The sequence below is a fragment of the Oryx dammah genome, unplaced genomic scaffold, assembly GCF_014754425.2.
Source record: "Oryx dammah isolate SB20612 unplaced genomic scaffold, SCBI_Odam_1.1 HiC_scaffold_13, whole genome shotgun sequence".
NCBI lineage: Eukaryota > Metazoa > Chordata > Mammalia > Artiodactyla > Bovidae > Oryx > Oryx dammah.
Window position 1 is genome coordinate 54,158,133 of NW_024070197.1, and position 23,590 is coordinate 54,181,722.

At 47.6% G+C, this 23,590-nt stretch overlaps 1 protein-coding gene across 2 annotated transcripts in view; it reads left to right on the forward strand.

Annotated features, from left to right (window-relative positions):
- Positions 1–673: 673 nt before the first annotated feature.
- MBTPS1 (membrane bound transcription factor peptidase, site 1) overlaps positions 674–23,590 on the forward strand; it is a 45,222-nt gene continuing 22,305 nt past the window's right edge. The window contains exons 1-11 of one of the 2 annotated variants that reach the window (XM_040254000.1): positions 776–874; positions 5,456–5,542; positions 9,943–10,427; positions 11,153–11,410; positions 14,135–14,338; positions 15,914–16,024; positions 16,422–16,531; positions 17,964–18,080; positions 18,515–18,582; positions 22,090–22,192; positions 23,108–23,259. In XM_040254000.1, coding sequence (XP_040109934.1) covers positions 10,244–10,427; positions 11,153–11,410; positions 14,135–14,338; positions 15,914–16,024; positions 16,422–16,531; positions 17,964–18,080; positions 18,515–18,582; positions 22,090–22,192; positions 23,108–23,259 — 1,307 coding nt within the window. In that variant the 5' untranslated portion in view covers positions 776–874; positions 5,456–5,542; positions 9,943–10,243. Of the gene's footprint in view, positions 875–5,455; positions 5,543–9,942; positions 10,428–11,152; positions 11,411–14,134; positions 14,339–15,913; positions 16,025–16,421; positions 16,532–17,963; positions 18,081–18,514; positions 18,583–22,089; positions 22,193–23,107; positions 23,260–23,590 lie in introns of both variants that reach the window. The other variant, XM_040253999.1, reaches the window with a different exon arrangement.

Here is a 23,590-nt window from a genome sequence, read left to right on the forward strand (position 1 = left end):
CGAACTTGCGTCTCCTGCATTGGCAGGCAGACTCTTTACCACTGCCGCCACCTGGAAAGCCTTTCCATCCCCTAGTTGTGCCCAATGTCTAGTGTGGATCAGCTCAACATTTAGACATTAAGTGGTGATTTTAGTATCTCAACCACCCAGACACTTGCGGGGGGCGCACTTTTAGGGAGTTTAATACATTCATCTTTGTTTCTTCAGAACGGGTCACCGCTTGGCGTCCGTGGTCCAGGCGAGGCTGGGAGGGGTTAAGAGTACAGCAGACCGGACTTCAGGCCGGGGTCTCGCCTGTCAGGGTGGGAGTCTGGTGAGTACTCGCACCCTCCGGCCTTGAGTAAGCACTTGACTCGCCTGTATCTGAGCTGCAGCGAGGGTTAAACGGGTAGAGGTTTGCAGGGCGAGCGCCGCCGCACCTGGCTCTACAGGCCCCAGGAGGAGAGCACTGGATGAATATGAACGTTCAGTGGCTGTTCCGCCACGGCTGTCCTCCGCAGGGCTGCGCCCGCTCGAGGGCCATACAGGTTTCCTAAGCTCTGGTGAATCCCCCATCCGCCCACTCCAATCGTCCTTTCTCCCGATTGGGGCCGAGTCCCAGCAACCTGACCCTGCCCCAGGGCCGCAAATGTCGCGAGACCTCCACCCTTCCGGCCAGGGTGCCTCCCGCCCCGGGACCTCGGCGTCCAGCGCGCGCACGCAGGGCACGCACGGTCGGCGGGGTCCGGCGTTCCGGGCCGTCGGTGTCCCCGCCCCAATCGCGCAGTCTCGCGAGAGTTGGGAGTAAACAGCCCCGAATGGAGACCCGAGGCGTGTTTGCGGCGGAGGCGCCGTTATCCCGGGCCCAGCAGACCCGAGCGTGAGGCGGCCGCAGGTACGTCAGGCAAGTCCGCTCCCCAGAGCCGCTGGCCCTCCCGACCTGTCGCCCGCGCGCTGTGGCTTGTTTGCCGCCCTCGAGGCCCCGAGGGCGGGGGTCTGTTCGGGCGGGGGCGGCGGCGGCGGGGCCTCTCTGAGCCCCTGGAGCCGCACGGGCGCGAACCGGGCGCTACGGGGGTGGCGGTGGGGGGGCGCGGGGAGGACGAGCGGTGGAGACGTGCCGGTGCGCCGCTTGCCTGCCCGCGGGAGCTGCGCCGGCCCGCCGCTCGCCCCGGCCGGACTGCCGGCCGGTTTCCCCGCCTGGCCCTCTTTGCGCGTTGACACGCCACGGTGGTCGCTCAGCTTCCCCGCTTCCTTTATCTGAAGTGAACTTTGACGGAGTCACACCGTGCTTGGTCCGGGCCCTCAGCCTCCGAACAGACCGCGGTTCTCGGTCTGCTTCCCAGAGGGGAGCCTGCTGTGGGATCTTAAGGGACCTCGATTCCTGCCCCTTCCGAGTCTGGTTTTTCATAAATGCGGGGTAAGAACCTCGTCGGTCATTTGGGTCGGGGAGGTTCTTGTTGACTTTCAGACCCGTAGGAGCTTCACGTGCTGCCTAAGACTGTTGTACACCGTCTCCTTTACGTTCATGTAAGATGTTTTCCTCTTGTCTGGGTTAGCGCCCTTGAGACTTTTGGCCTATTTGCCTATGTAGATTAAGTTAAATATTTACTTTAGATTCCGAAGGACACTTCCAAGTAAGAGAGAGTGGCCTAAGGTCTCGAAGTTGAACTGGAGAATTTCGTTTCCTTTGGCCCTTTAGTCTTGACTGCTGGTAAGTAGCGCTCTCGCTTCAAGGTTTCAGTTTGCCTAAGTATAAAAATGAGGGGTTTGGAGAACAGTGATTCCTCCCCCCCCAACTTTTAATTTGCAACACCCATTTTACATATGTATATATATATGTATATATACACACACACACTTTTTTAACGTGAGTGCTTTATTAAGGTTAAAATTACTGTTTTTAAGTGTGCTTATTCAGCTTTTTTTCCTGTAAATTTGCAGTTGTGCAATCATCATAATCCAGTTTTAGAACATTTCTTCCATCCCCAAAAGATCCCCCATAGTGCCAATTTGCAGTCAGTGCCCATTTCTAACTCCAGCTCCAGGTGACCACTAATTTACTGTCTCCTTAGATTTGTCTTTTTTGAATATTTTGTGTATTTAGGTGGGGTTATATGCGACTATTGTGTCTGGCTTCTTTTGTTTTTCATACTAATTTTAAACTTCATGTAATTTGTACCCTGTATCAGTGTGTCATTCCTTTTTTTTTTTAAATTGAAGTATAATTGCTTTACAACGTTGTATTAGTTTCAGGTGCCCAGCAAAAGTGATTCATTTATACATATGTATATTCTTTTTCAGATTCTTTTCCATTCTAGGTTATTACAAGATATTGAACATAGTTCTCTGTGCTATACAGTGCTAAGTTGCTTCAGTCCGACTCTGTGTGACTCTATGAACTGTAGCCTGCCAGGCTCCTCTGTCCACAGGATTCTCCAGGCAAGAATACTGGAGTAGCTTGCCATGCCCTCCTCCAGGGCATCTTCCTGACCCAGGGATCAAGCCCATGTTTCTTCCCAACTCCTGCATTGGGAGGCAGGTTCTTAACTAGTAGTGCCACCTAGGAAGCTCATGCTGTACAGTATGTCCTTGTTTATCTTTACACCCCCTTTGACTCTTTGCTTAAAATTCTTCAGGCAAGAGTACTGGAGTGGGTTGTGGTTCCCTTCTCCAAGGGATCTTCCTGACCCAGGGATTGAACCCGGCTCTCCTAACCCGGGTCTCCTGCCCCGTGTCTCCTGCATTGCAGGCAGATTCCTCTGAGCCATCAGGGAAGCCCCCTTATATAGTGGTGTATATCTGATAATCCTAAACTCCTAGTTTACCCTTTCCCTCAATATTTCATTCCCTTTTACGGGACACTAATTGTCCACTCTTTGCATGTAACACATTTTGTTTATCCTTTCATGCAGGACACTTCTTTCAGATAATGTTTTTTGTTGCCATGTATGAAGCAGATGGCTAGAGCCCTTTTTGTTAGAGGTGGGGAGGGGGGCGCCTGGGTTGGCCAGGTGGGATCCTGGCCCTAAGCTAACTCCCTTGTGCTCCCCAAGTACTCTTATAATCAAGAATTGGTTGCGTCTGTAAAGAAAGCGTTTCTAGTCTAGTGCTTGCAGAGCCTTAGAAGCTCGTTGGACCCCATGGGATGTTGCAGGCTCTCTTCTGAAGAGTCAGGTTTGATCATCCCCTTCGCGTCCTTCTCATGTTGTGTGATTACCTTGTCTGTCAGTCTGGTGGGAGATTGTCTTGTCCCGCCTGCTGTCTCTTTCCTTTGTGTGGCAGCCACAGTGCCAGAGTAACTGGAGGCTGCAGGCCCAAGAGACTGCATGTGGCCCCTAGTGCAGTGCTCTAAGTGGAGGGGGGGTATATTTGCATCTGCCCCTTTACATCAGGAGAGAGTTGAGATTCTGCATATATTTTATTGGAAGAACTTGGCAAGTCCAGCCCTTGATGACTTGAAATATTAAGAATGGGAGATGGACCTTGGTCTCTCAGTGTATGGTCTGAGTCAGCTTGAGACTGATTTCCTCCTCCCTGTGGCCTAATCAGTTTTGACCTGATACGGAAATCTGTTCACTTGGTTTATTAATATCGAGGATGTCTTTTTGCCTAAGGTTAAGGAATGAGTTTAAGATGCGGCAAGTGGGAGCCTCCTGTGTGGCTGGCCGGTCCTGGATGGTGGGAGGGTAAAGAGAGTGAGGAGACAGCAGCAGCCTCTGTGAAAGAACAGACAATAAAAACAGTGTGGACCATGACTCTTGGCTTTGGTGCTCTTGACTTGCAGGGCTGAATTTCCCCCTACAAAACCTATTGATGGGTGAATGTGCCAGAATGAATGGTTCAATCAGGCTTAAGAATACACCTTTGTTTTAAGATATTGTGGTCTGGTGTCTCTCAAATGTTAGCCTGTTAAACAATGGTAATACAGTCAAGTGTGCAATTAGTTACGAAAGTGGTATTTTTACAGCCAAAGTTTGATTGAACTGAATGGTACCCTTTTGTGACCTAAACAATTTTCTCTGGATTTGTTTCAGTAAAGGGTCATTAAAAAGCAAGGCACATCTTCCTAATTAGATGACTATTGGGTGATTGAAAGTCATTTCCCTGACTTGTGTTCTTTAATTATTTGCAATGAAACAAATTTGTATGTACTTTGGCTATACCCAGAATCATAATCCTAGTGACACTGTTTTATAATGCACAGTAGAAGATTCTGGGCTGTAAGGAATGTTGACTGTTGCCTGCCCAGGTAATACATCTCTACTTGGTCTCCCTCTTATCCACGTCCCATTGAATCTTATTCCTGGCGTTGTATTATTTGAGCTATTTGAGCTTTGTATTTTACATTTAGTATTTAATGTCAAGTATTTTTTGATTGTACCTGTATTAGAGACATAATTATACTTATGGAAATCCATAATGTTAAATACCATCTTTTAGGGTGTACCTTTGTATGGAAAAATAACCAGGCCTTCTACATAAAGAATTTATAGAAATTAAATCCAGTCAACAGTTAGTGGATCCAGAGACAACCCTAACCAGGCCCTATAAGTAAGTGATACTACAGATGACAAATCTGTTTAGAATGAACTAGCTGAAAGCATAACCTTAAGTTCCTTTTCTGGAGGAGGACATGGCAACCCACTCTAGTATTTTTGCCTGGAGAATCCCATGGACAGAGGAGCCTGGTGGGCTACAGTGCATGGGGTCTCAGAGAGTCAGACATGACTGAAGTGTTTTAGCACACACACGTGCAGATCCTTTTTAAGCTCTGCTATGTGTATAATTGAAATTACATTTTTAACATATTTTGACTGTGCAGGTTTTATTGCACAGTTATCTTTTTTCATGTTGTTTTTCCCTGGTGCATATAGATAGATATTTAAAAATGAAAATTTGGATCACATTAACTGTTTTACTTAATATTTCATTAGCACTTCCCCCATATTCTCTGGGAAATATGCTGGTTTCCTGTGGTTGCTGTAACAAATTTCTACATACTTGTTGGCTTAAAATAACACAGATTTGTTGTCTTGCAGTTCTGGAGGTCAGTAGTCTGAGATCTGTCTCACTGGGCTGAAGTCAAGGTGTCAGCTTCATTCCTTCTGGAAGTTCAAGGGAGCATGTGTTTCCCTCCCTTTTCGAGCATCCAGAGGCACCTGCAGACTTTGGTGCCTGCCCTCCTCCTGGTATCACTTCAGCTTCACACTCCCACTCTGCCTCCCTCTTATAAAGACTCTTGTCGTTTCGCTGGACCTAAATGGACCATCCAGGATGCTCTCCCCTTCAGAACATCCTTTTAGTTATACCTGCTGAGTCCTTTCAGCCATATAAAGTAACATTCATAAGTTCTGTGGATAAGAATGTGGACATCATTTGGGAACCATTATTCAGCCTTCCCAAGGAGCCTAATTTTAAATTGCTGTATTGCATTCCATAATGTAAATTATTTAGCTAGTTTCCTGTTGCATTTTAGGTGGTCTCTGATTTTTCCCAGTTAAAAGCCTTGAAAATAAATTGTGTGCTCTCAGATTCATACTTCTGTGGATTTCAGGAAAGCCGGGTAACTTTCCTCTTAAGAGTGTGGCCTCTGGAGCCAGATCGCCCACGTTCCCAGCCCAGCTTCCACACTCAGAGGCCAGGTGACTCCAGGCAGTGCTGAGCCAGCCTAAGCCTCAGTTTTCTTGTTGAAAGTGGGGTGGGGACAGACTGTTGTAAGGATTAAGTGAGTTAATACATGCACATTACATAGGATAGTGTCTGCCACATGGTGAGTGCTCGGTATGTGTTCATTGTTGTTATTACCAAATTTATCAGGCTAGAAGTTTTTTACATTCCCGTATTGACAAGTTTCCACTCTTAAAGGTCATAAGAGTTTTTGACATTCACTAGCAAACTGGGAAAGTATTCAAGTTGAATTCTTAAACTTGATTTCATTTTATCTGGCTGTCTCAGTTTTGTCTGTCAAAATGTTACTTGACTTTTATGATGTAAATTATAGAGTCCCCGGAGTTAATTTAGCAGTTGTTTACTATCTCAATTCCTTAATTCCTCAGAATGAGAAATACTTTTAGTTTCTCTTTGAGTAGCTCAGCACGTATCTTGGGATGTCAGGTGTCATTCTGTGTGACAGTTGATGGCTGTAAATCTGCTTGACAAGGTCCATGGTCTGGTTGTGCGTACATCGGTTGGTGCAGACTGAGTCTGCAAGAGGCTTAGGCTTAAAGTTGCCTCCACACCTCCCCTACATTTGTAAATTCATTGAGGGCAGTTCTAGCAGCTGAGATTAAATATAGGACCTTTTTTTTTTCTTTGTATATATTGGAAACCATTTCCACCATTTTAGAAAGGGTGGAAGAATAGTACAAGCCCTTTTTTCTCTGCATTTGTAAGTAAGTTGCAGACCTGATGCCCTTGATCCCCAATTACTCTAGCGGGCATTTCCTGCGAGCAAGGACCTTCTTCCATAACCACGGCAGCCTTCAGAGTCCAGCAGTTAGTCACGATACTCCCCCACCATCTAATCACAGGCTGGTCCCATGCAGGTTTTGCCAGTTGTTCGTTCCAGTAACATCCTCACAGCAAAGGGATCCAGTTCAGAGTCTTGAGTTGCCTTCAGTCTGGAGCCTAATCTCAGTCGTTCCTTGGTTTTCATTCCCTCAGTACTTAGGGAGGTTGTAGGCCAGTTGTTCTGAAAGATGTCCCTCAGTTTGGGTCCTGATGTCTCCTCATGACCTGATTCAACTTGTGTGTCTTTGGCAGGAACGCCTCGGGAGATGCCAGGCTCTTCCACCACGTCTGCCTGGTGGACCTGGGTCTGTTTGTCCCATCTCTGGTTAACTTGATGAAGCATCTCCATCCTAGCATTCCTCTGCTTCCTTTTGTAACTCAGGATTTTGTTGGGAGGCATTCTGAGATCATGTAAAGAGCTTAATCCTCTTTGCACTTCAGTTTCTTTTCAGTGCGTGATGCCATGGTGGACTCGTGTTTTCCTTTTGTCTTCAGTGGGTCAAGATCTGTTACTGTCACCGTTTACTTTGATGCTCAGATCCCAGTGGGCCCCTGTGACCCTCCCCACTGTTCTGGAGCCCTTCTTCCTCTTTGCCACAGATGTTCCAGATTTGTCTCTTTTTACCTTGCCCAGCCTGAAACTCGCTCACTCTCTAAGGAGCCTGGTTTCTTTCAGTGGAGTATAGTGTTTGGAAAAGCAGTGCTGGGCACTAGTGGGGGTGAGGGGGTCCCTCCTGTGAGAATATTGCTGCCCCTGTGCTTTTTCCTTGAGCAGACAGAGCTAAGAGATACACAGCCATATGTTGGTGCAAGTGTATGTTTCTACATCTGTCTGTTGAAAACCTTGCATTCACACCAGTGTTTCCATTGTCATCCTGCATGGTTCATTCCAGTGTTTCCCTTCATGGCTGAGACTTCCTGCTCTGACGGTGAGAAAGGTGCCTCCCATTCTCTACAAAATACTTATTTGACTGAATCAGTGTCTTTCTGTCGCTGCTGACCCCTCACTCAGATTCTGACACCCCTCGCCAGGGCCCCTCCCCCCGCCCCCACCGCCGTCTCCATCACTCCACACAGGCTGGGCTGCTGAGGCTCTCCCACCAACACCTGCCTTCTTGTCCTCAGCCTGTTGTTTTTATAAAAAGTGTGTTTCCTTTCCTGTGTGTCTGTGTAGGTGTTTGTGTTTCCATCCTCTGTGCTTACCTGTGCTTGTTGCTGCATGTGTGTTTGCTACTAGGTGGTCTGCTTGGCTGGGGGAAGATGCTGTCAGGTCTGCGCTGGGGAGTGAGTGGAAGGAGCCATCGTGGACATGGGGAGGGGCGCCTTCACGGGAGGGGCGCCTTCAGAGCCCCACGGAGGAGTAGCCGACAGCATCTTTAAAGCAAATAGGCCAGGGCTGCAGAGGTCCGTAGCTGGTGGCTGGTCTTGCGACCCCCAGTGATGGCGTGGGCACTGCCTCAGTTGTAAGAGAGCATCAGCCTTCTCTCCCCACAGGCTGACTTTTAAGTTCATTGTGTTTACCTGTGTGTGAATTATTTTGGAACAGGTTTAATGAAAGTTGATGTAACTCAACTTACTCAGTCTAACATTTGCTCACTAGTGTCGCTCACTAATATTTGTGTGGTATCCGGTCCAAATGTGTCATAGATTCTGTAGCATTCTATTTGTATTTTATTTTTTAATTGTTTTTCACTGTAAGTTCATTTCCTGTATCACGCGGGCCTTTGTCACTGTGATTAGCTTTCTCATCTGTGACCTGTAATACGATGAGCCAGGCGTATGCGTCAGGTGATTTTATTCTGTGATACCTCCTTGCTGCGAGGACCAAGTATGAACAGAAACTTGGGGCTCACTCCCGCGTGGCTTCCTCTAAAACAGGTTGGGGTGGCTTTTGGTGTCCCTTGTTGCTTTTCTTCCATCTTTCTCTTCTGGTCGTTGTTTTTAATTGTTTATATGATTGACATTCTCTTGTTCTCCGTGTTGCTATGGAAATAACTTTTAATATTTCATTTCTATCTGATTAACTCTGTTCCACCAGCCTTGGTTTCCAGTTCGAGTTAGGCCTGCTTTTCATATCATTTGTTATTATAATGATGAACGTACTAATTATTATTGCAAAGATTGTTTAGATACTCCAACTGCTTATCTGTATTTATCACTGTTTTCTTGTTCATCAGTGCTTTCCTATAGAAGCACACGTGAATAGTCCTACAAACCACAAACCCCTTGTTATTCTCAGATACCAGTTTCTGCCGGAAGAATGGGTTTATTAACACCTTGACCACCTCTTTCAAAAAGGGGCTGACTCCTTGTCCTAAATGTTTTCTTCTTAGAAACAAGTAGTGATGGAAGGAAGGATGTCTCATTGCTTTGTTTTCCCTCTGCTGGGTTATTTCTGTTTCTGATGTGATCTGCGCAGTGTGTTTTTCTGGATGTGCTACAGCCTGTGTTTTTTGTTTTTTAACTGCTGCTCTGTTGTTCACTGTGAAGAATTACCCTTTTCTTTGCCATTCAGATGTTTTGAAAGGTATTTGTGCTTACATGCAATTTAATACTCAAATCACATTTTTCTCTGGCAACAGCTTTTACCTCACCAACTGTCCGTCCTCTCATACCACATCCAGTAAAGAGAGAATCTGATTTTATAACACAGGTTGAAAGTCTTTAAGTTGAGGCTTCAGATAAAATACATTTACTGACAATAAAAACTCTTCCATGCTCTCTTCAAAGAATCGGCAGAAAATACTTCAAAACCTGAAAAAGTGTAGTTTGAGTAATTTCAAAGCACAGTGTGTCTTAGAGGGTGGTAGGTACATGAATTGTATGGAAATTAGTCTGTTCTTAGGTGTTACTTTTACAGTAGAAAGAAAAGGATGTGTACCAAGCTTTTACTTGAAAAACTGGTGGAATTTAATTGGTAACCCACTCCAGTGTTCTTGCCTGGAGAATCCCATAGACAGAGGAGCCTTGGATTGCAAAGAGTCCAACACACTGAGGGACTAACAGTGCACATGGGGAATTAAATACACATGGGGAATTAAAGTGCTGATTAGGGCAACGCCCTGGGGATAAAGAAATGCACATGATAGGAAAAGACAAGAATCTGAAATTGAGGCAAAGGGAAGGAACTTGAGCAGACTCCCATTCATTAGCTCAGGGCTAATGTGCTTAGTATTCTGGGGGTTATTTGTTATCGTCGTTCTCCTCCGTTTTTCTCATTTATCCTGTTTTATTTTTGAAGCTGTCTTAAAACTTTCTTTTCCCCCTGAAAGGGGTGAGGAGTAACTAAATTAAAATGAGCCCATAGATGTTTCTTGGTTTCATCAGGCATTTGTTTTGTCTTATAGCTGGTGTGGCTTTTAGACCCTCTTATCCAGATTTCAGAGACCGCAAAACCTCCGTGGCTCTGTCGGTGTGCTGCTCATGTCCCTGTGTGCTTGCTTTGTTTTGTAGACTGGCTCACAGAGTGATCACTCATCCCTGCTGGCCTTTGGTTCCGTGGTGCACATGGAGTGTAGGACTCAGAGGTCTGGGCCAGAGTGAGCGAAGCCTGAGGCCCAAGATGGAGAAGAAACGAAGAAAGAAATGAAAGCCTTGTTTCAGGCCAAGCCACAAGGGGCCATGAAATTTAACTTTTATTTACGTTGGACAAGACTGTAAAATGGCGGATCAGTAATGTTTCAGCTTTTAGCTGAAACAAAAATTAACTTATAATCAAGAAAGAAAAAAGTGCGATTTGAGTTTATGCGATTTTATGACCGTACTCACTACGACCATGAAGCTTGTCAACATCTGGCTGCTTCTGCTGGTGGTTTTGCTGTGCGGGAAGAAGCATCTGGGCGACAGACTGGAAAAGAAACCTTTTGAAAAGGCCCCATGCCCCGGCTGTTCCCACCTGGCTTTGAAGGTGGAGTTCTCCTCAACGGTTGTGGAATATGGTAATGATATTATTTAAAATGTTAGGGACTTTCCCCTCAGTGTGTTGGGTTTTTTTGTTTTCTTTTTTCAAATTTATTATAAACATTAGCTTTTGCCAAAAACATTTCCCTCTCTTCTGCAATGAATACCAAATGGGCTGAGTGCGTAGTGTTTGTATATTAATTCTGCTGGTTTGGTTTTTCAGTTTAATTATTTTATATAAAGCAAAGAAATTGACATTCTGAATTATTTCCCTAAACTTGGATTCCATGGGACAGATGTTATGGTAGCTGGTGAGGGACTTTGGAGGGGCTGAAAGTTTATTTGACCAGTTGTGAATAACTAAGCAATGAGTCTTATAAGATCTGCTCTAAGTTTCGTTAACTTCTCAGGAAGAAGAGAGCCTTCACGTCTCTGAATTCCTCCTTCCTCCTTGAAACCTTACGTGCATTTCTCTGTCATATGCTCAAACTTCTCTTAACTTTCGGTGTTTGAAAAATAGCTCAGGTGTCTGGTTGCGAGTGATGTGTCCTGTGATTAGTGGGGTTCATCCAGATCGTTGTAGCTCAGAACTCTGGAAACTGCCATCCAGGATGTTTAGTCTGTTTACTGCTCTTTCTCCTGTAGGTTTTATGATATATAGGTTTTCTTTTACCAGGAAAACGTTATATTAGATATATTCTTGTATACTGTCATAATATAGGTTTGTAAGTTCTTATTTTTATTTTGTGGTCATTGATTTCAGAGTACATTGTGGCTTTCAATGGATACTTTACGGCCAAAGCTAGAAATTCATTTATTTCAAGCGCCCTGAAGAGCAGTGCAATTGACAACTGGAGAATTATACCTCGAAACAATCCATCCAGTGACTACCCTAGTGATTTTGAGGTGATTCAGATAAAAGAGAAACAGAAGGCGGGGCTGCTGACTCTTGAAGACCATCCAAACATCAAGCGGGTAACACCCCAGCGGAAGGTCTTTCGTTCCCTCAAGTACACGGAGGGTGAGTACTGCTCCCGAGGGCTGGTCTGTGTGCATTTCTGCTGTGCTGGAAGCAGAGGGGGTGTGTGTGTTGACACAGGGCAGTATCTGAGAAATAGTACAGTGAACACCCCGTCTTTCATCAGCTGTGAACACTTTCTCAGCAGGAATAAAAAAACCAGAAAAGAGACTTTGTGCTTCTGATTGAAAGTTTGCAGTAAGAATGATCTCTGTTGTGTGGGAAGAGGTTTTCACCAGGTTTCTCTCAGAGCCTTCAGGCTGTGAGGCCCTGACGCCCCTTCACGCTTGGAAACTAAGATGGTGTCTTTGAGTCTCCTTGCTTGCATTTTGTGTCTTTCAGTGCAAATTTTTATTTTGGATGCATCTGACAAAATGCCTTTTCTTTGGGTTTCATTTTGCTTTTCTCAGACCCTCCTGACCGTGCACCATTGTGCCTCGGCCGGGCTTGTTGAAGCTGGAAGCCGGGCACGTTGCGGGGATGGAAGGACCTTGCTGAGTGCCTTTCAGCTCCATGGCTCACTCCCCGAGTCCTTACGACGGGCCTGTGGAGAGAAGTTCCTTCTCAGATAACCAAGTGAGGATTAGAATATGCTAGTTTCCAAAGCAGGTGTACTACTTGCAGGGGAAAGGGTTTTTCCCTGTTCGTCAGAAACTGGGGTAGCAAATAGATAATAGCTGTTACTGCTTATTGTCGTTTCTTTCATTAGAAGGGAAATGAAATAAGAGGCCTGAGAGCCTCTGAGGTTTAAAAACACACCTGGGGACAAGCCAGTTCACGTGCCAGCTGCGGAGTTCAGGGGTGTCTGACCTTGCAGAGCTCTTTCCATTAGTCCATGTTTCGTGTTGTTCTCTTTGAAAAGCAGTCACCTCAAAGCAATCCATGAAGATAAAAACAAATCAGACCTATGCAAAAATGTATGCCTTGTGTCTTTTTATTCTTTAAAGAGCTGCAGAATATTTTAGGAAATGTGGAAGCATGGGGAGTATATGGAGCTTCATGGTTCGGGGTCCCCTTCTGTGCCCTCTCCAGCATGGTGGTCAGCTGCTGGGCTGCCCTGAAAGGAAGTAGTGTACCTCTTCCTCTGGTCATGAGCTGTGGGTACCTGTGGTGAGCATCTTTTCTTTAAGCTTCTGCTCATCCAGGAAATGGAGATGATGCTACCCACCTGAGTTCTTCTGAAGGTGAAAGGAAATAGTGCATGTGAAGAGAGCTTAGCAGAGTTCTTGGGCTGTTATAAGCAGATGTTAAATGTTCATTTTTGGGAATTCCCTGGCGGTCCAGTGGTCAGGACTCTGAGCTTTCAGTGCAGGGCCCTGGGTTCAATCCCTGGTCAGGGAACTAAGATCCTGTATGCTGCATGGTGCAGCCAAAAAAACCCAACTCATTTTTCTGTGGCTCTATCATTAGAATGCTTTGCTTTATTTAGGGTGGGAACCTGTCACACTCTGGATCCGACCTGATTTCCACGAGACAGCACTGCGAGGCATTTGGAGGACAGCTTGATGTCCCCTATCTGTTACTTGTCTCTGGGATAATAGATACCAGTTCCTTCAGGGGCTACTCATAGGACCTGGCCTTACCCTTTTAATGGGTTGCTTGCAAATATGTCCCGTTTTCTCTAAATTGCTCCTAACGAGTAAAGCCAGAACCGAGTTCAGTCCTCTGGGTGTAGTATGGTCTGCTGGAGGGAGAGCATGACAGACCCTCCTTGGTCTGAATATTGTCCTTCAGTCAGTGCCCTGGCTGTTGACTGAAGGCACAGAGTCAATATGGGAGGGTCAGTGCAGAATCATTTCAGTTGCAGTGTGCAAATAGTCACTTAATGGAATTGACACAACTGTGTATTTCTCCAGGTCCTTGTATTTTCATGGGTATAGCCTGGTGAGACCCGAAGGAGAGCGGTAATAACTTCCTTTAGAAACTGAACCTCAGTAGTATTACAGGTGGTCCTCTAGAGAAGGGTTTGAAATATGTTTTTTTCTTCTTTATAGCATGGTTTTTGAAAGGTAAAGGGACACCCTTGTGATATTTCTACTTTTTTCTTCCATTAAAAAACAAATGCTTACAGATGGTAAATTCATGCTTTTTAATGCACGGTTTGGCAGGTCTTGATAAAAGTGCAGTCGGGTACCCGCCAACAAAATCAAGATGTAAAATGTTGCCCCCAGCAGTTCTCCCCGAGTACTGTGTAGGTGTTTTGGTTTTTGAAGGGCGATGTTCTAGTAAATACTCGTGCTGAGGACCTTGAACAGGTCACAGTAGGACAAGGTTGGAGCGAGGTGTCCTGCGGTCACAGGGCTTCTTCCTGTCTGAGATCACGCAGTAAACGGAGAAACTGCACCGTTCCTTGGTGCACGTTTTCTTGCACTCTGCCCCCTCCCCTGCCCCCCGTTGGTTCATGGAGAATAAGTGGTTGGTGAAATACCAAGCATTTCTTCAATTTCAGTATCAAAACTGACTTTATTTCTTTAGAAGTAATCATTTTATCAGTTGTTCCCTCCCTCTTATTGATTAGAAGATTCCAGGTAAAGAACTGTTTGGGAAGAATGTGGTGGCTAAATAATGTCCTGTGAATGTAACTGTGTTGAGAAGTTCCTTCTAGCAGAGGGGAGAGAGTGTCACTCTCCCACACGGGGGTCTCAGGAGGGGGTCACTGCACTGGTGGAAGGAGTTTCCCCTGACAGGTATGCATCCTGAGTTTCTGCTGTCTTTCCTTGCCTGCAGCTGAGCCTGGCTCGCCCTGTAACGAGACCCGCTGGAGCCAGAAGTGGCAGTCGTCACGGCCCCTGCGCAGGGCCAGCCTCTCCCTGGGCTCCGGCTTCTGGCACGCCACTGGGAGACACTCGAGTCGGCGGCTGCTCAGGGCCATCCCGCGCCAGGTCGCCCAGACACTGCAGGCCGACGTGCTGTGGCAGATGGGCTACACAGGTGGGTGTGGGGGGCCGAGCAGGCCTCCTCCCTCTCCAGCACCCGTAGCTGAGGGTGTGCCACCTCATGCATCTGCTTCTGCAGGTTGAGCTGGACGCACTCAGCTGTCCCTTTGTCCTGCGTGTCGGTGGCAGCTCCTGTCTTTGTCTAGTCCTGTTGACTTTGTGTGTCTTATGTTTCTGAGGTGGTCAGGGCATGTTCTTTCCTGTTGTTGCACGTGAGCAGACACAGTACTTACTGCCCACGGCAGGGCTGACTGGCAGTCCAGTGGAGTTCTGTCATTTCCCAGGGAAGGAAGTCAGATCCAGAGATGTCACCTTGATTTGAGCTCATCCTTCAATGCAGTGGCCTGTGTGCAGCATGGCTAAGTGATTGTCGAGATTGTGATCTTTTGTTTCAGAACAGGAAACAATATTAAAGACTGTTTCTTAGAAAATAGAACTCACAGCCAATCAAATGTTTTTTCTTACTGATTAATCATGGCAGAAAATTCCTGTTTTAACTGATGTGGAAGTTTGCGTCCTAAACATCAACTCATGTCTCTGGCCCCTGATACGTCACAGTTTGTCTTGGTGTCTTTCCATTTCTCCTTGGCTTAGACCCAGAGACCTTACCCCTGCTCAGACTTAACACTGACATTTTATTAAATGATGATTTCCTCTTGGTTTATCTTTTTAAGGCAAAAGCTTCACAAAACAGAAATTCTCTAATCATCAGAAAAGCATTTTTTATTTCCCCCCCACTAGCTATTTTCTAGTATTGTGTGTGCATTTAAAAAAAGGAAACAATATACTTTGATGGTTATTTCATTGTAAATTGATTATTTAATATTTAGTATTGATACGTAAACACAATTCTCTTACTGGAAAAACATTTACGTATCAAGGCTTATTCCTGTTAGCTTTTAAATAATATGAGTATACTGTATTTTTTTTCCTACATATTTTCTAGAATTTCTTGATCTGACAGCATCAATCATATTTCTCATTGGTGCACTTAGCTTTTGTCCAGTATCTGAAATAGACTTGTTATTACAGGAAAGTGTGTAGTATAGTGGTTTTCCTTTAAGTGTGGTTTTCCCTGCATGTGGGTGAAAGCTCGTGTCTGCAGAGTTGTTGTCATGAGTGAACAGCACTGAGTCCTTGTCAAGAGGAGGAGCCACCCCCCGCTCCTATGAGTGAGGGCCTTGTGCTCTGCACTACCCTCAAAGCCCCTCTAAGGGGAATGGAGTCTGGAGAAAATGGCCTGAAGAGGACAGTCCATCATCAGCGGAGGATTTGGGGGAGGTGGTTTCACGCCCGGGTGTGGGTGACGGTTGAGGGATGGCCAGAGGGACTTCCTGTGTGTCTGCGGGTCTTACTTAGCAGCTGGTGTCGGCCATCCTCAGCTGTCCCTCTCGCTGGCCTTGGCTCAGCCAGGCCCCAGGCATCTCCCTACTGTGTGCACTCTGTGGGCAGGCTTTGCCTCTGGGTCCCTTGGTGTTCTGTGTGGGTCCCAATAGGGAATGTATTTTATACGCAAAAATCCAGAACAGTGGTTTTTCTGAACACGATTCTGCTCTCTTCTTGGAATAAGGCACTAATGTAAGGGTTGCCGTGTTTGACACTGGGCTAAGTGAGAAGCACCCCCACTTCAAAAACGTGAAGGAGAGAACCAACTGGACCAATGAGCGAACGCTGGACGACGGTGGGTGGCCGGGGGCCTGAGGGGCATTTCTGGTCGCTCCCATACTGTCTTTTATCAGCTGAGGGGATTTTCCTGTGTAAATTATTAAATAGTCTGTATACGACAGTTATTCAGACAAACTCAGGTTGCTTTGTGCCTTTGGCAGAAGCTTTTCTAAGTATCTCAGAGGAGGTTGGGAGGTGACTGAGGAGAGGGGTTGCCTGGTGGGAGGAATCCTTGCTGTTCGGGGGGAGCAGAAGCTGTTGGCCCCCGAGGTGGGGCTGGTGAGGTGCAGAGTCTGAGTGGAGGCCCTGGAGAGGCACTGGGGACTGTGTCTTGGACTTGGAGAAGGAGTCTGTTTGAATCGATGGCCCACATTATCAGCCATGCTTCATGACTTTTTCCTTTCGGACAGCAGGGTTGGGCCATGGCACATTCGTGGCAGGTGTGATAGCCAGCATGAGAGAGTGCCAGGGATTTGCTCCCGATGCAGAACTTCATATTTTCAGAGTCTTTACCAACAACCAGGTATGTGTTTTGAGGGCCCCTAAAACTTAAAGAATTGGTTTTACAATGTGAAAAGAGAAGGCTGGTTTAAAGGCAATGCACATCCATGGTGCTGAGCATCTCCTGGCACCCCACGTGGCTTTGCCCTCTTCCCGCCGCCCCCTTCACCAGCCTGACCAGAATACCAAAGGCTCTGCTCCAGGGGCGTTCCTTGCCCTCCCGTTTCTCCTGTCCACCACGCCTCGGGCATACGTGTACTTGAGGATAATCCACGTTTGTGCTCTTGCTGCTTTGCTGGACTGGGGTCGCTTGTGCCCAGCATCCAGCATCATGTTGGGTCATGAGGATTTAGAAGCTTGCGCCCTCGCTCTGCATTTGGAAATGTTCCTGGAAAGAGGGAGGGTCCTGGCTAGTTATTTATTGTTAAAGTCTAATTTTTGCCCAGGGAATACATAATTCACAAACATCCAGGGCACACGGGTAATTCTCCCAACCCTCCCATCCAGCAGGTTTTTACCTCACTTCCCCAAGTCCCCCATGTGATGCTTTCTTTTGTTCTTATATCCGCTCCTCCTAGAATGTCTTTTGCATATTCAAGCAAGTGTAACTGTATTGTCTTGTTTAAGAGCCTTTAAAAAGCATAATTGTGAATCATATTCTCTTTCTACTGTTTTTTTTTAACATTTTATGTTTATTCACGCTTTTAATTTGTAGTGCTCTTTATTTTTACCTGTGGATCTAAGTTTCTACGTCATATAATTTCCTTTCAGCATGAAGAGATGCCTTTAGTATTGCTTGTAATGCAGTCTGTTAGCTATGATTTCTCTCAGCCCTAGTTTATCTGAAAATATCTTTATTTCATCTTTATTCTCAAAAAACTATTTTAACTGAGTATCAAATTCTGGATTGAAAGTCTTTATTCTCTCCAGCACTTTACTCCATTGTTTTCAGTCTATTATTTTCTACTCTATTTAATTTTGTATCTTATAAATCACCTGAATGGTGGTACATGAAGGAATTTAACTTTTGTGAGGAAGCTATGAGAGAAATAATAACTATTAGAGAAATAATTCTGTGAAATGACGTTCAGTCTATTTAGGAATAAAGAATATTAAATATGTTAAACTGTTTGGAAAAACTTAATAGATGTGTCTTAGGACAAGTCCTTCTGCAAGAGCGACGACTAGAAGTTTGGGGTCTCCCCTGGGCGGGCAGGCGGGCTGTAAGGTCAGGAAGGAGCTGGATGTGAGACCCAGCGGGACAGGACCTGGGACCCTGCCCTCCCCGGTGTCCAGGCCCGAGGAGCAGAGGCTCTGGGTGTAGTGTACATGGCAGAGCCTTTGTGGTTCTTGGGACCTCTTTCTGAAGTTCACGTGACTGCTTCATGCCACTGGCAGCCTGGTATCTGGAGACTTCCACTGCAACACCTGAAACACTGTTTTCACACGGCCAGGTCTCCTACACGTCCTGGTTCCTGGACGCCTTCAACTACGCCATCCTGAAGAAGATTGACGTACTGAACCTGAGCATTGGCGGCCCTGACTTCATGGACCACCCCTTCGTCGACAAGGTTGGCCCTGTCTCTACAGGGGCCCGTGCTGGCTTGGTGGCGGCTCCTGCTCTCCCCTCCCCACTTTGCTTGGCGTCTAGCCTGCTGGTGGCTTTGTCACCCATGTGGGGAGAGCTCTGAGGGCGTGAGCTGCAGAGACTTGTGGGCAGCAGGTCACAGCGCCCTGTTGGTGCCTCTCACCTGAGCATGAGGCCCATCTTCTCTGGGTGTGTCAGGAAAGCCCGGGTCTGCTCTGCCACAGGGACCTGTGTCCTGGAGTCTCTCTTCTTGACACAGTGGCTGCCAGACGTACCATGTCTGTCCTGGCCCGATGTTGCACTTCCAGGGGCTCTCTTATGTTTTAGTTCTGTTTTTGAAAGTTGTTTTTGGACATTTATACGTTGATTGTCTAAAAGTGATGTCCTTTCATAAGTAAATGCTTGCTAATTTTGTAGGTGTGGGAATTAACAGCTAACAATGTCATCATGGTTTCTGCTATTGGCAATGATGGACCTCTTTATGGGTAAGTATCTCTGATAGGAATGACCTTAGAGGTATCTTTTTCCTTGAAATAACTGAAACACTGTTGTCTGTCTGTCTCTGTATTTTTCTGTACCTGTTTGTATCTATCTAAAACTTTGCGTTGTGGAACTTTTCAATACATACAAAAAAGACTTAGTAATGAATCTCAGGTACCCACATACTCCAGCGGTTGTGACTCAAGGACAGTCTTGTTTCTGTTTAATTTTTTTTTTCACCTTTACTGAAAATAGCAATTTGGAGGCCTAACATTTTTATTCTACTCTTTTTACTCCTGCAAGCAGTCAGGAGAGTAAATCTACTAGAAATAAGTGGGTTCCACAGTATTTATTGAGACCCACTGTGCGCGGGGCACAGGGTGAGGAGGTAGATGAGATGAGATGCCTGCCTTTTTAGGAAAAGATGCGGATACAGCGAAACTTAACAGGAGAGCGTGTAGGCTGTCGTGGCGGACACAGACGGGAAGGATCAGATCGGATGGGAGGGCAGAGAGCAGTGTCACAGACAGGTCCCTTTGTGCCCGGTTGTGTGGTGAGTCAGGTCACTTCAGAGTGACCGGAGATCCGGGACGTTAGTCACTGGTTCACAGGCGGTATCTGTTAGAGATCCGAATTTCCTTTCTGCTTACAGCTCTGAGTTTTATTCTGTAGATAACGTCTCTAGTAATGTTTTGGGCTGACACACTTGGTGGCATGGGGCGTCTGTCATCGTCCTTGATGGGTTCCTGGGATGGGTGCGGTTCAGTGCTGTGGCAGGGGGTTTGCAGTGATGCAGGGGAAGGACCGAACGCTCAGTCCTGCCCCCGCGTGCCCCGGTCCAGGAGAGCCGCTGGCACGGCTATGTGCTCATGGCCCGCAAAGCTTGCGTGCTGTCTTGCGTGGCGTCCTGGCTGTGTGGCTGCATGGAGCAGGCCTCAGGAGCCCTGACAGCATGTGCGAAACTGTCCAGGGCGGAGGATTAGGCTGAACTCTATGAAATTAATGATGCTCCAGGTCATGGTTCCAGCCTACGTTCCGTCATTGATCCCACTCTCCTTGTGGGGGTCCAGGTTGTGACTCACGAGTGTGAGTGGCGTAAACATGTTCCCAACTAAGTTCTGCTGTGACAGACACCAGTTACTTAGCAGTCTCTCATTAGGCGCTCTTGTCTTCTCTTTCTAATGTTTCTCCATTTACCCCTCCCCCAGTTCTGATGTCCCTGCTCAAGGCCGGCCGTCTGCAGCTCAGTACCCCAGGTTATTGTCGGTTTCCAGCCCCTTCTCCTGCCTTCAGTCTCCCCAGCCCTCCCTTCCCTGCACGGGGGATGTGGGACAGAGCCAGGCAGGTCTGCCTGTCCTTAGGCTGAGGGACCTTTGCTTTCCTGAGGCCTGGCCACCCCATGTGGCTCCAGAGGGCGCGAGACCTTCCTCAGGGTGGTGGCTGAAGGATGGCATGAGGCAGCCAAGGGAGAGTGCCGTGGACACTGAGCTTCTGTGAGCGGTGGCTGCTCCTTTCCCTTCCTTTATCCGTGTTTCTGTTGTTAAAATGCAGACAAACAGTTTCCTTAACTAGGGATCTGTGGTGGATTGCTACTGCCTGCTCAGATCTCAGTTTCTCCTTGGGTTTCAGGGTCTCTAGTCTAGCCTGGAGTCGGCAGACTTTCTGTGAAAGCAGCAGACGGTCTCTGTAGGCCACGTGGTGTTTGTTGCGCTTGCTCACCTACCCTGCTAGTGTGAAGGTGGTATGGATATGTGTAGACAAGTGGGCATGGCTGTGTCCCGGTAACCTCTTTCTTAGGAAGTTGGATGAGGGGCCTGGTCCGGCCCAGGCAGAGTTCCACAGCTGTGGCCTCATTGCTCACTGTCCTGTGCACATCCCCCCCAAGTCTGGCTCCTCTCTGGGTCTCCCTGGGGACCCCATGTTTCGGTCGCCATCACCTGCTCCTGCTGCTGACTGCCCCCGCTGCCCCCACACCCTTGGCTTGCCTTTCCGTTCATACCATCTCTTCCACATGCCATCCTGACTGCTCTGCACATGCTGGTCACTCTTCTGGAATCCTTGTACTCCTGTGGGCAGTCACATGTGGGAGCCTCTAATCAGAGAGCTACTTGTGCTCAGCGTGTTAGCAAGGATCCCAGAAGAGGCGGCCCTGGTGTCAGACTTGTGTCTGCCCATGGAGCCTCACGGGATCCAGAGTCCACCCTCTGGTGAGCGGGCCGAGGGTGGTACCCGCTCACCAGGGCCCATCCTGAGTGGGTGTGGCTTATTGCTGGCATTGGGTAGGGCAGGTCGGGTGACCATAATGCACTAAGAAGCCAAGCTGTGTATTGTAGGCCTGGCACTGCCTGATCTGTCCCCGCAGGTACCCCTTCCGGGAGCTCTGTGGGGTGTGGCCCCCTTGACACTTGGACTTCATAGTGCCTGGGAGTCTACGCTCCACGTCCCGCTTTTCAGCGCCAGCAGAGCTTTGTCGATGCTTTCCTCTGTATGTTAAGGGTTTAACACTCACAAAGTGTGGGGCTGACAGGGAGAGGGAGGGCAGGAAGGTGGCAATCTTTGGTACTAGCTTCAGTGGGAAGTTCTCCCAGTGATTTCTGTTCTAATCTCTGCTCTCTGATGTCACAGAAATTTGTAAACTTTCACTGTCAGCCAACTGAAAAATCACTGTGGTGCCTTTGTACAACCAGCTGGTAGTGTATTGGTGGTGGGTGAGCTAGGGAGGCAGTGCCAGGATCGACTCCATGGGTTAAAACAGAGAATCCTGCTGATGTCATTTCAGCTACATGGAGCCAGTTGTGGTTCCGGAGTTCATTTACTGGTGGTGGAGCTGAAATAGACAAAGCTCCATAACTGGTGGTCTTACATTTTCCAAAAGTTCAGCTTCGTCTAGACTTCCACCTTGACTCCCCCTGCTTCACCGTCATTTCTTTGTAGATCTAGTGCCCTTGAGGTGCTGGGGAGAATTGCACGGTCTTCCCTGGTGCATCCTTGTCATCTGCCTGAGGAGCTCCGGTTGCTGAGAGATGAGTGGCCCCCATGGTTGCTGTGAGGGAGGGGACAGCTGCCCGAGACCAGTTGAGAGCTTTGTTTCTGACGGTGGCAGGGACACGTCTGTGGCTGTAGTTCCTTCCGCTGGATCTGGACTCAAGCTGGGAAGGCAGGAGGATGCACTTGCAGCAGTTGGGAGGTGATGTGAGGGCGCGTACATAGGTGATGCTGTGCCGGTGACTGGTCCTGTGAAGCTCAGAGGGCGTGTTCCTTCACGCCTGGCAGTAGAGGGAGACGTGAGCCTGGGGCGGGAGGGTGGGAAGCCGACAGGGCGGGAAGGAAGGAGAGAAGGAGAGGGTGCCCAGGTGTGAGGAGACGGGGCTGGCAGAGGTGGCGGTGCGCGGGCCGCTGCCACAGCCACAGGTCACGTCACAGGAGCACCTGCTGCAGACTCAGACTTCGCCCTCATTTGAACCTTTCATTTAAAATGGTCCTCTCCCCTTGTGTTTTTGTGCCTGATGCAGGACTCTGAACAACCCTGCTGACCAGATGGATGTCATCGGAGTGGGCGGCATCGACTTTGAGGACAACATCGCCCGCTTCTCCTCGCGGGGAATGACCACCTGGGTAGGCGGGGCTCTTTTCCTGCTGGAGTGTCTGTGTGTGTGCGCGAGCACGTGCATGTGTGTGTACTTCCATGAGCTGTAATTATGCGTCTGGCTCACCCTCCCGTCTGAGCAGATGCTTCCTCGGATGGCAGCCAGGCACCTGACCTGTACCTGCTGTCCTGGTCTTTCTCACCCACCTGCTGTGTCCTTGGCCTTTATCGAGGCAAGTGTTTTAACGGCATTTTGAGAAATGTTCCTGAATAATCTGCGAAGCTGCAGGTGAAGACATCTTTGCTCAGTGTCCCATGTGTGCAGGTCCAGAGCCCATTTATGTGTGGTGGCCAGGAAGGAGTTTTCACTTCACATGTGTTCTTTCTTCCAGAATATAATTGCCAGTGGAATTCTCATTTCCCCCAGTTTCAGGGAAGCTTGAGAGAATACTCAGTTAAAGTCTTATCCTGGGTTGCTTGTATGGCTACACTGACTGTTCTAAGTCATTCTTTCCCTTCTGGTGATAGATTGAAATGCCAGTCATATCATGTAACTTTTACCTTATTAAGAAAATGTGTCTTTTTTTTTTTTTTCCTAATTTTTAATTTTAACTTGCTGATTTTTCTAACATATTTCTAGTTTTTAAGTTGTCTATAAATCAGTTTCCAGTCTTGCATGTTAGCAAAATTTTAGATATTCATTTTTTAAATGCTGTAGAGCATTGCATTATGCTGGTCATTATAAAAACACATCAAAAATAATTTTATTTTCTGTATGATCATTTAAGCTTCTTCTGAATTGCAGTGAATTTCAGATGAAAACCAGCAGCATGCTCAGGTGGTGCTGTTTAGCTGATGGCATTTCTGGTTTCATTCACTCATAACTGCTAAGGGCTGTATGCCCTTGTGGGGGCCTGATGGAAACCACACTGCTGTTGTTGCAGGAGCTGCCTGGAGGCTATGGCCGTGTAAAGCCTGACATTGTCACCTACGGCGCTGGAGTGCGGGGCTCGGGTGTGAAAGGGGGTTGCCGGGCCCTCTCGGGGACCAGCGTGGCTTCCCCGGTGGTGGCTGGTGCTGTCACCTTGCTGCTGAGGTGAGTGCTGCTTGGTTGGGAGGGGTAGGTGGCAGCAGGCCAGGGGACAAGTCCTGTGGCTGGCCAGCTTGTAGCGGGGCCTCGCCCTTGTCTGCAGGAGCCAGGAGTCTGTCTTGAGGGTCCTGGGGGCGTTGCTGAGGGTGGGGGCTGTCTGGTCTCCTGCTGTCAGGGGCGGGAGGGGAGTCCTCGGTGCCTGCCGTGCCCAGCCTCACAACCTCTCTGAGCATGATGCTTTCAGTGAGGAGGACGCCTTCGCTTTCCTCCTCCCTGCAGCACGGAGAGCACCTCTAGGGGGTCAGCAGTGCTTTGTAGTGTGAGAAGCAGCTCATGC